Raw genomic sequence first — 12,633 nt, forward strand, 5'->3', positions numbered from 1 at the left:
CCAATCTAAAGAAAACTAGAATTCTATAGTGTGAGGCACGCATTCTTGTGTGTAAATCTCTGTCCCATAGTACAGAAGAGACAGTGTCCATGGTTTATAGATGCGAGGCCCATCCAGGGTCCTGTTACGGAAGGACAAAGTTGGGATTAGAGCATAGGATTCATGAATGCCAGGCAACCCACGAGACATACCACTGAATGGCCCAGAAGAGGAATCCTCAATCAAGAATCCTGGTGATCCATCATTGAAAGAGAGGTAGGTAGGCAATGGGAGGCATCACTACAGGACCACTGTTATGCCATTTGGTTCACAGAACCATTTCTGTTTGTTTATAGCCCAGCAGTTAGTTCTGTGTCCCTCAAAAGGCTGTGTAGTTTCATAGAACATGAGAGCCAAGTACAGATTTTGGAAAGAACTTTGTATTTATCTCATTGTCCACACTTCCTGTGCAGTTCAAAACCAAGAATACCCAGTGAGTTATGAGTAACACTGATTCCCAGAGAACAGAATGTAACATTCGGAACAGTCGAAAGGTTCTTTACTTTTTTATCTACTAAATACTATGTATCACTCTGCTTGTTACCATGACCGAATTACCTGATAAGAAGCAATTTAGGGACTGAAAAGGTTTATCAGTCCTTAGGCTAACTGAAGGGGTACATCTCTCAAGTTGGGGGAGGGGAGACAAGAAGTGGGTAAAGTGACTAGTTACTTAGGAAATGGAGAGCATACAGGAAGTGGTGCTGGGCTGTAAAACCAGAAGACCCACCTCCAGCAACACACTTCCTCAAGTGAGGCCCCACCTCCTAAAAGTGCCACAACCCTCCCAAATATCACCACTGCCTAGGGACTATGTATTTAAACACATAAACTCATGGTGGGGCGCTTTGCATTCTAAACACACGATCCTTTATCTTTTTAATCTTTGGTATCTTGCCTATCAGTTTATTGCAGTTATTGCTCTTAACAGAGGATACCCTTGTTCTCAAGTCACCAAGAAAGTAGCAAACAGACTGCGCAGGACACTCCATGAACTGTAGCTCTCCTGAACTACCCTTCCCTCCCTGGAGCTCCATCAGGCCAGTGTGCCGGAAAGAGTTGTGAGGAAAAGGAGAGGAACCTCTTAAGTTGGGACATCACATAGCCGTGAAATTCGGGTGTGATTGCCCTCTGCAGGATGAGCTGGATTCTAATCAGACCCCAGATAGAGATGAGATTAAGCAGAAGGTGTTATGTGTTCGGTTTTGCGTAGCCACACCTCCCTACCGCTGGGGCGGTAGATGCCAGCTTGCTTTCCCATGCATGATCTGTGACTGCTGTTAAATCTATAAGCTTATGTAATCGGTTTCCAGTTCTTAGGACTTCTGAAAAAGAAGGATCAGGACACAGAAATGTAGAGTGTTGGGTTTCTTGGGCACTTGAGGGATTAGACTGACAAGTGGAGAAGTATTAGTCTGGGACAAAGATCTTGAGGGGTTCTCAGAGGCAGCAGACTGGAGGATGTGGGCTTTGGAGTCTGTCTGGAACTCTACCTCAGCTCTTTCCTCTTCCTAATGTTCAGCCATGCACACACAAGCCATTTCACCCTCTGAGCATCAGCATTCTGTTCTGTAGCTGAGAATTTATGGACATTTGTTATAAACCAAGTGCGTACACTAACTTTACAGTCCGGTAGAGATAGTACCATTATTGAAATCTGAGGCACCCAACAACACCTGGTTGCTATGGCAATGACACGTTGCTTAGCTAGATGATGAATACTGGACACTAATCTTGGTTCCTGCACTGTTCTGCGTGCTGGGGACAAATTATGACAGGCATCAGCCAGACTTCTCATAGACTGATATTTGAGTGAGAGACAGGTAATAAGGAAGACACACAAGAAAAGTTATAGGTCAAGCTAGAGAAAGGACCCAAGGAGCTGAAGGGGTTTGTAGCCCCATAGGAGGAACAATAATATGAACTAACCAGTACCCTCAGAGCTCCCAGGAACTAAATTACCAACCAAAGAAAACGCATGGTGGGACCCATGGATTCACCTGCATATGTAGTAGAGGATGGCCTAGTCAATCATCAATGGGAGGAGAGGCCCTTGGTCCTGTGAAGGTTCTATGCCCCAGTATAGAGGAATGCCTGGGCCAGAAAGCGGGAGTGGGTGGGTTGGTGAGAAGGGGGCAGGGGGGAGAGGACAGGGGATTTTCAGAGGGGAAACCAGGAAAGGGGATAACATTTGAAATGTAAATAAAGAAAATATCTAATAAAAAAATAAGGAATTATTAAGCTGGGCGTGGTGGTGCATGCCTTTAATCCCAGCACTCGGGAGGCAGAGGGAGGCGGATTTCTGAGTTCGAGGCCAGCCTGATCTACAAAGTGAGTTCCAGGACAGCCAGGGCTATACAGAGAAACCCTGTCTCGAAAAAACAAAACAAAAAAACAAACAAACAAAAAAAACCAAACAAACAAAAAAAGGAATCAAAGATAACCGTGGAAAAGATTAAATAAGATGGAAGGAAACAGTAGATAAATGTACAAAAAAAAAAAAAAGAAAGAAAGGAAAATTATAGGTCATGGGGCTGATGAGATGATTGACAGGTGAAGAAAGGTACTCGCCCTTAATCCCACATGGTGGAGGGGAAGAGCTGGTTCCTACAAATGGTTGTCTGACTTTTACGCACACTATGTCGTACCTACTTACCTGCTTATGTGAATAAATGTATAAAATGTGTATACATATTAAGTACTGGTCATGGATTAAGTGCTAAGGGGGAATGCAGTTGGGAAGGAAGATGAAGACTCTTAGAGGGGGTGTGGCTGGTGGTGTAGCTCAGTGGTAAGGCACTTGAGTAACAGGTGCAAGGCCTTGTGTACCATCTCTTGCTGTAAAGGGGTAGCTAGGGAATGCCTCTTCTAGCTTGGACATAACGATAAAGTCAGATGGTCACCTGGGCATAAAGCCTTCCAGACTAAGCTAACATCAGATAGAGCCCTGAAGTGAGACCGTGCTATCTTCCACCACCAGGAGGGAACTGACTCCCGAAATCCCTCCGACACACCCCACATGCGCGCGCGCACACAAATAAAATGCCCTTTAAAAATAATTAAAATCAATTCAACTGATTTCCGCAGGTGTAGATAAATGTAGGATTTCAGGGGAGAGAGAAGCACATGTCTGTTGTGGGCGCCCATGTGTGCATCTCCACCGCCTTTGCTGGCTTGGGGATCTGCTAGTCAGCATTGCCTGGTGCTATCTGAAGCTCTTTAAAGCTCTTTAACCTGGTGACAGTCACATTCCTGGAGTAAGTAAATTCTCTGCAGGTGAAACTGGATAAAGAATGCCAGTGACCTTGTTAGCTGCCAATATATCAGTCCAAAGTTTAAAATAATAAGCTTTTTCCCCAGTGAATCTTGACGGACAGTGTCAGCACTGCATGGGGTTAGAGGGAATATTCTCTTTGATGACTAGTTCAAGAAGATTGTGAATATTCTTTTTTTTTTTTTTTTGAAGTCATGACAATGATTTTAGATACTGTAAATAATCACATGAGCTTCAGAGTTGAGGAGATGGCTCAGAGGTTACAACTATGGGTTGTTCTTCCAAAGGGTTAGAATTTAGTTCCCAGCACCCACGTCACATGGCTCACAAGCACCTGTAACTCCAGCCTCGGGGAATCTTATGCCTCTAGCCTTCTCCAGCACCAGCACTCATGCCCACAGATCCATACTCGGACAGACAAACAGACAGTCAGTCAGACAGACAGACAGACACACACAAGCTTACTTGGCTGCTATCAGTTTGTATCAACAGTTCATTTTATCATTTGTTATGATAGAGACAATATTGATAGTTTTGTTCTAGTCAGTAGCTTCAACTTGCATGGCAACCATGTTTATTATCAAACCATCAACAAACATTGTGTCAGCTGACATTGTGATAGCCAGGCAGGGAAGAGCTCTCACCCCTGAGGTAGGAGGGGCCATTGACATCCTAAGGCAGTATCAAACAAAACAGCCACCTTTATTTTCCCTAAATGGCTGAAATGTGGTAATCAACACTTGTGAAACTAGCTTCATTCAAAACCCAGGGTAGGCCTTTTGGGTGAGATACCCGTTTTGGGATACAGTCCTGGGTAGATCCAGGTACCCAGCAGGCTTCCCAGAGTCCTCCTCCCTTTCCTGGAAACTGCCTAACCTTCCAGGGAGACTTGTTTACATGGCTCAGTTGAAGTGCCCTTAAGATAAGGGAAAAATCCAGCCCTGTTTATTACCAGTCTGCCTCTCTGGCACCAGCATTTTTAGTTACGGACAAAGATGTGAACTATACTAAAAATATGCTAGAATGTAAACTCCGGGAAAGAGGAGAGGGTACAGGTTATTTCCTGGGTCTAAGAGAATGCCTGGAAATGTTAGGTGCTCAAAAACATGTTTGGGATGGGTGAATAGATAAGTCTTTTTCTTTCCCTCTCTCTCTCTCTGTCTGTCTCTGTCTCTGTTTCTCTTTCTCTCTCTCTCTTAAGTTTCTGACTTCGGAGTTTAAGTGCTGAAAATGTGGCATGATCAGAATGATAGCAAAAAAAGGCTTGTCTCAAGATGGGCAGGAGCTACTCATAGGAGGGGTAGGTAGAGATGGGCAGGGTCTGTTTGGGTTGATAAGAACGCCCTGTTATAGTGGAAGGACACAAAAGAATAGAGAGCAAGAAGCTGAAAATAAAAGCCAAGGGCTTACAAAAGATCCATGTTGGAGCAAAGACCTGAAAGTATCTCTGGAGATAATTAAAACCCTAAGACACCGTGACTCACCCAGAGACTGTGTGGTGATGCTGGAGAATCAAAGCAAGAAGCAGAAGCTGTGGGTGTAACCTAGTGACAGGGCATGAACCTCTGGTTCACCCCCAGCAACACAAAACAAAAGCATGCAAGTCTAAGTAGGTGCCCAACTAGTGTTTTACATAGAAATACCATTTCAAAACATTATCTCAGCCTCTGCTTCTCCAGTTTCATAAATTATTATGTTAATTAACTTTTTAAGAGTAAGCATGTGGGGAGTTTGAGCATTGGCTCAGGGGTTGAGAGCCCTTGTTATTCTTGAGAAAGACCCCAGGTTTGTTCCCAACACCCGCATGGTGACTCACAATGGTCTGTAACTCCAGTCTCAGGGAATCTGAAAACATCTGACATCTCTAGGCCTCAGGTATGCACATAATATACATATATACATTCAGGGTGTGGTAGTTTGCATAGACTTGGCCCCTATAGACTCAAATATTTGAAAGCTTAACCCATAGGGTGTGACACTAGTAGGAGGTGTGGTCTTATTGGAGGAAGTGTGTCACTGTGTGGGCGGGCTTTGAGGTCTCCTATACTCAAGCTCCGCCCACTGTGGAATCTAGTCTCCTACCTTGCTTCCTTTTATCAAGAGGTAGAACTCTTGGCTCCTCCAGCATCAAGTCTGCCTGGATGCTGCCATGCTTCTCACCATGATGATAATGGACTAAACCTCTGAAACTGTACACCAGCCCCAATTAAATGTTTTCCTTTATACGTGTTGCCTTGGGGGGCTGAAGAGATGGCTCTGTGGTTAAGAGCACTGACTGTTCTTCCAGAGGTCCTGAGTTCAATTCCCAGCAACAACATGGTGGCTCACAACCATCTATAGTGAGATGTGATGCCCTTTTCTGGTGTGTCAGAAGAGAGTGACAGTGTATTCATATACATAAAATAAATAAATCTTTAAAAACTAAAGGGCTGGAGAGATGGCTCAGTGGTTAAGAGCACTGGCTGCTCTTCCAGAGATCCTGAGTTCAATTCCCAGCAACCACATGGTGCAGCTCACAACCATCTGTAATGGGATCCGATGCCTTCTTCTGGTGTGTAATCATCTTCTGGTGTGTCTGAAGACAGCTACAGTGTACTCATATAAATAACAAATAAATAAATCTTTTTAAAATTAGAAAATTAAAATTAAAAAAATTAAAGTAAACATATTGGGCTAAGGATGGAATTAAAGCTGTACCTGCCTAGCATTGTGTAGGTTCCAGCCCCAGCACCGCAAAACATTAAACAGTAGAAATATATTTTTTTCTGGAGTGTGGTAATACATACCTTTAATCCCAGCACTAAGGAGACAAATACAGGGGGGTGACTGTGAGTTCCAGGCCAGACAGAGTTATCTAGTTAGAACTTATTTCAATAAATAAGTTTAGAAAACAATAAAAAGCAGTTCAAACCTAAAAGTGTAGTAAAAAGTGAAGAGTTTCTGGGCAACTCTGTAAATATAGAAAGTGGGGGGTAGGGGGCTTGGAATGTGGCTTAGTCCTCTGGGTCACATCCCACCTTTCCTTCCTAATGTTTGCTTTCATCTCAGTCATGAATGTACACGAAGGAAACTCTACAATGAACCTCCTCCTCCTCCTCCTCCTCTTCCTTCTCTTTTAACTTATAGAAAATAAATGTATGTTTTGTTGTCACGGATTCTTGGCAATCTCTGTACGTACCTCTGGATGCCCAGGTTGGTATTGGACTCGGTATGAGCCTCCTGACTTGGCTTTCTGAGTGACAGATGACAGGTGTGAAGCATCCCCCTGGCTCCTTTGTTTTGTATTATTTTCACATGTACGTAATGTACTCTGATCATGTTCAGCCTCTGTGACCCTCTCTGGCCCCTCTTCCTGTCCCACTAGTCTCCCTTGTCTTCCAAATTAACCACTTAAAAAACCTGAGATTTCCCCACATGAAAAAAAGCATGTGATATTCATCTTTCTGCACTCAGAACAGGATAGATAACCTCCAGTTACCTGAAGAATGACATAATCCCGTTCTTCTTCATGGCTGAGTGGCACTCCATTGTGTGTGTCCCAGATTGACTTTATCTGTTCATCTGCCATTGATTCTATAACTTGATTTCCATCTTCATATACACCACTGACCATTTCCTAGGGTTTGTTTTGTTCAATTTGTTGGTGAATAATGTGGTCAGAACTCGGATTCACAGCCTGCATTGGGGAGAGCCTGATCATGTTCATTACTGTACCTTCATCTCTTATCGACTTGCTCGGTATTTTGTTACAGCCGCAAAGCTGTGCTTTCTCAGGAAGTCCTACATTTTGACCTAATTACAGATGGAGTCATGACTGAGTCCTGTCTTCAAAGGCTCACAGTTCAAGCTAGGGAAGGTGAGCCTATGGACAGACAATAGACAAGATATAAATGACTTTGCTGAGCGATCATGTGGGGAATACGGCATTATGTTAAAGTTGGCTAAGGAAGTAAATTATTTGAATGTCATATTATGTTTCTATATTATTTTGTTCATTGGGTCTCTGAAAGCAGGGGAGGGGCATTACTTTCTCTGCTCTTCTCTCTTTAATGCTGGGGACACAAGCCTGGGCCTTTTGTATGCAGGACAAGAGCTCTGCTACTTAGCTACACTCTCAACCTCAGGGACTGTCTTCATAGGTGAATACAGAGGTAAAGGAGTTGGGGTGGGTATTGGTGAGAAGTCTGGACAGTTTGGAGGAGATGGACCTTGAACTTGGCCTGAAACGATGGATCGTAACTGTATTTGAACTCCTCTGAGTAAGCGCTATGCTACAGACACTGCTTTATCCTGTAGGCTCTTGTAATCCCACTATACATGTGGTAAATGTTTATCATTTAGATGGGGAAACTGAGGCATGGGGAGGTTGAGTCACACGTTCAAAGTCACATAGCTACTAAGAAATAGGCCATATAGTCTGACTATGCTGTTATCAGTGTGGGCTGCTGTGGCTTTTGGAGAAGGCTCCGAAGTCCAGCTGAGAGAGGAGAGAGATCCTGGTAGGAGGAAAATTTGAACAGCTGACACAGGCCTTGGGGAGGCTATTCAGTATGCGTGGAGAGCACTAGATATCCAGGCTGGCAGGGAAGTTTACTAGGCAGCAATGGCCATTAGTGCAAAAGGACTAAAAGACAGCTTGTGACATCTCCACTCTCGAGTTTCATGCAGCCGATAATGTGATGAGCTGTTTTGAATGGCAGTGTCTTCATACTGTATGACTTATGAAAAACAATGGCTCCCACTTTTGGATGTTTCTCAGTAGGCCAGGAGCTGCGGCTGGCGGTTCACACAGTGGATCTTGCTGCTCCATCTTGCATGTGCACAGTGTAGAACAGTCAGAAGCTTAGAGAGCACAAATCTTAGCTCTCTCAGAGTGTGTATGTGTGGCGCAGGATCATAACAAATCACCGTCAGACCTCTCCGTGAAGCTTGCCGAGGCGTGTAAAATGGAATAGCATCTTTGTTAAATAAACTTTTTAAAATGCACATAAAACTCACTGCTGAGTTGCAGTGACTTCTTCAGAGTGCTGTGAACGAGCAGGTGGAATTTTATACCTTTGTGCATGATCCCCACTCTCTCTAACTGTGTAATCAATATGTAAGTGTTTACTAGCAAATTAATTAAAACATTGATTTTAGCATATACTATTTTTATTGTTCAAAAAAGGAAGTAGGTAAGGTGCAAATCTACAGCTTTATTTTTATAACTATGAAAGCAACACAAATTGCTTTTTGGTCCATTCTAAGGATCCTAAGATCTGTTGGCGGTCTTTGACTATAGAAACAGTTGTTCGGAGAAACTATGAAAAAGGGGAAACCCGACCCAGGCTTTGTTCCCTTGCCTTTGAGTTCCTTTTGCTTCCCTCTTTGCATCACTTTATCTGACCAATAGATATCCCATCACCATCCACCAGCACGCTGGACCAAGCAACGTTTCCCTCTGTTCACTCCCAAAGCACGAGGTCGGTGTCCTGCTCACCCCGGCATGAACCTGTTCAATGACCTCATTGCTTGTTTTTTCTCCCTCCACCTGTCAGTCTAACTGACAAAACAGAAGTACAGCTGGGTATGGTAGTGCATCCTTTTAATCCCAGCCCTCGGGAGGCAGAGACAGACAGATCTCTGTGAGCTCAAGGCCAGCCTGGTCTATGGTGTGAGTTCCAGGACAGCCAGGGCTACACAGAGAAATCCTGTCTGGAAAACAAACAAAATAGATGTACTTATTTTATCGTGTGCGTGTGCGTGTGTGTGTAAGAGAGAAGAAGGAGGAGGAGGAAGAGAAGGAGAGAGAGAGGGAGAGAGGAGGAGAGAGACGGGGAGAGAGGGAGAGGGGGGAGTATGTATGCACACATGAGCACAGCAGCACGAAGAGAACGTCAGGTATCCTCCATCTCTCTCCACTGTTTTCCTTTGACATGTTGTCTCTCCCTAGACTCAGGTTGCAGTTTGTAGCTTACGCTGAGACCCAGCAATTCTGAGACTGCCTCTGACTGCTTTGGAACTGGGGTTACAGTCATCTTGGGAAGAACAGGCTTGTTCCTCGGGTGCTGGGATCCAAATTCAGCGCTGCTGATTTTGGAGCAAGAGTTCTTAACTGCTGAGCCATCCAGAACTTAAAATGTGTTTATTTTATTATTGTTTTGAGACAGGGTTTCTCTGTGTAGTCCTGGCTGTCACAGACTCATTTGGTAGACCAGACTGGCCTTGAACTCAGACATCTGCCTGTCTCTGTCTCTGAGTTTTGGGATTAAAAGTGTGTGCCACCACCCCCTGGCTTTTAAAACAATTCAAAAATATACTATGTACAGAGCAGTTTAAAGTCTAAATCCGAGGGGATACCATTTTACCCATATGCCTCCTGCACCTGCACACACCTGCTCCATCCACACATTTACACCATTCTTACCTGTCTTAGGGTTTCCATTGCTATGAAGAGATGCCAAGACCAAGGCAACTCTTATAAGGACAACATTTAATTGGGGCTGGCTTACAGGTTCAGAGGTTCAGTCCATTATCATCATTGCAGGAAGCATGGCAGTGTGCAGGCAGACATGGTGCAGGAGGAGCTGAGAGTTCTACATCTTTATCCAAATGCAAACAGAAGACTGCTGCCTTCCAGGCAGCTAGGAGGAGGGTATCAAAGCCCATCCTCAAAATGACACACTTCCTCCACAAGGCCACACCTACTCCAACAAGGCCACACCTACTTCAACAAGGCCACACCTCCTAATAGTGCTAGTCCCAGGGCTAAGCATAATCAAACCACCACATCACCTAAAGTCCACATTAGCATTAACATCTACTCTTGGTATATCTTTTTAGGGCCTGACAGATGTCTCCACTATTACAGCGTTACACAAAATAGTCTCATTTACCCAGAAGGCTTCTGTGCTGACTCCACTAACCTCTGGTGACCACAGATCTTCCACCATCTCTGTAGTTTACCTTTTCCAGAATGTCACATAATTAGAGTATGTAGCTTCTTTACACTGCCCTCTTGCCACTTCTGCGTCTTTTCATTTCTGTTACACTACTGAATGATACCACATGGTTTATACCACTTTGCTTATCCAGCAGGCTATAATTTGAACCAAAAAGTGGGAAGTGAGTTATCGAGAACAAATCAACCGGGATGGGGCTATCTATCTACTCAGTTTGGGTACAAATTGAGAGTGGTTGTCGATACCCATGGATCCCAGCCCTCAGGAAGTGGAAACCAGAGAGTTGCGAGTTTATTCTTGTGTTACATAGCAGATTAAAGGCCAGCCTGGGCTACATGAGACTCTGTTGAAACAACAACCACAAAACCCACTTCAGTTTCTAAAGAAATAAGCAAAAAGCTCCAAGTGGATTTGGAGAGGGAAGGGGGTGTCCAGGGGTCCCTGGGTTAGTGGTCTCCAGAACTGTGTTCATCCATTCAGCTAATGTTAGTGAGTGCCCTCTATGGGCAGAGTTACAGGTACTAGAGAATATGGAGCAGAGAGGCCAGTCCTTTACTTCTTAAAGATTACACTTTGGCCCGGTGCAAGGGGTATGGTTGCAGCTGGTCTGCCATGTTCTGCGTCTGTCCAGGCATGGCTCAGGACAAAGGAACTGACCCAGGCTGGACACAGAGTCACTGTGGCTCTCTCTCATCTCTCTGAGCAGATTGAAGAAGGGGGCAAAGCCGACTCAGTGAGCTCCGGACTGCAAGCTGGGGACGAAGTCATACACATCAATGAGGTGGCGCTGAGCAGTTCCAGGAGAGAGGCTGTCTCCCTAGTGAAAGGGTCCTACAAGACCCTGCGGCTGGTGGTGCGCAGGTGAGTGGGCTGGCTCGCCAACCCTGTCCCTTCTAACACCTCAGTGTCACTTCCCTGTCCTGCCTGACATGGTGTGTAACTTATCTCCAGTATGGCTGGAGCTCTAAGCAGCCCTGTGCTCTGAACCTAAAGTGATAGACTAAGAGCTAATTTAAGTGATATTTTGTTAGCTGTGCCTACAACTCAGGGCTAAAAGACTGGTGGATCCTTCTTGTTTGGTCATCTTAGGAGTGATGGGTCCTTTTGGGGGAAAGTCTTGCTTGCAATATTTTAAGTTAATTATTTTATTTTCAGGTATGTGGGTGTGCTTGTATGAGTTTTATCTGTATGCATGTATATGTACCATGTGCATGCAGTACCCAAGAAGGCCAGAAGAGGGTGTTGGATTCTCTGGAACTGAAGTTACAGATGGTTGTGAGCTATCAGACTTCTGCAAGAGCATGAAGTGCTCTTAACCACTAAGCATCTCTCTAGTCCAAATATTTTTCAGACAGCATCTCAATATAGTTTCTTCATCTTTACATGAGGATTAAAATACCTGCTTTATGTCAAGATATGAAAATAATCTGTGTCCACCAAATGAGAGGTGGATAAAGAAGAGGTTGGTGTATGTATACAAGCTCACATATGTAAATCATACAACATGCAGCACACATGCATATACTATAAATATTATAGAGCACCAAAAAAAAGGTTGCTATACCACTTGCAACATAAACAAAACTGGAGAACATAATGTTTTCCACATAATGAAAAGAACTCAAAAGATATACTCTGATCTGACATACTGGTTGGAGTCTAGCAAGTAGAATTCCTAGAGGCAGAGACTGGAATGGCACTTGCCTGGGAGGCAGCCTAAGGGAAATACAAGGATATTGGTTAAAGAGCCCAAACACCAGTTAGAAGGTGAAAGAGGCCAGTTGTGGTGAACCCCGTGTCCTACCGTTGGAAGGAGGAAGTTCAGTAAGTTTGAGGCCAGCCTGACTAGAGTGAGTTTAAGGCTAACTGGAGTCAACTAGACTCTATCTCCAAAAAGCAACCAAGCAACCAAGACAAGGAAGTTCTAGGAGTATGCTCTGTAGCCTGGTGACTGTTATTACTGATACTGTGTTATATATTTATAATTTGCCAGGGTATCTCTTAAGTGTCTTTACCACAAGCAAGCCTGAATGCACCCAGCACACACACACACACACACACACACACACATACACACACAATAGTGTTCGGTAGTGTGTGCACTGATTAATTTGATTAATTTTGATTGGTCATTACATAATGCATACAAATATCAAATTACATCACCCATCTTGACTATCTACAGTTTCTTAGTAGAGAGTGCTGAAGAGTTGAGTCTAATTTTCACTCATGTTAAGAGTGTGCTCTACTCCAGAGCTACATCCCCAACACCACTGCTATACAACTTTAATTAGTTATAAGTCACTAATGTTGGGGGCTAGGTCGAGATCTAAGTGCCAATGAGATGGCTCAGTGGGTAAAGGTGCAACAGAGATTGAC

General features: G+C 44.1%; 1 protein-coding gene across 1 annotated transcript in view; it reads left to right on the top strand.

Annotated features, from left to right (window-relative positions):
• Shroom3 (shroom family member 3) overlaps positions 1-12,633 on the top strand; it is a 282,325-nt gene that overhangs the window by 86,358 nt on the left and 183,334 nt on the right. Inside the window, exon 2 of the mRNA NM_015756.2 lies at positions 10,961-11,115. Within this exon, the coding sequence (NP_056571.2) occupies positions 10,961-11,115 (155 nt within the window). The remainder of the gene's footprint in view (positions 1-10,960; positions 11,116-12,633) is intronic.

Source organism: Mus musculus, chromosome 5 (genome assembly GCF_000001635.26).
Source record: "Mus musculus strain C57BL/6J chromosome 5, GRCm38.p6 C57BL/6J".
Classification (NCBI taxonomy): domain Eukaryota; kingdom Metazoa; phylum Chordata; class Mammalia; order Rodentia; family Muridae; genus Mus; species Mus musculus.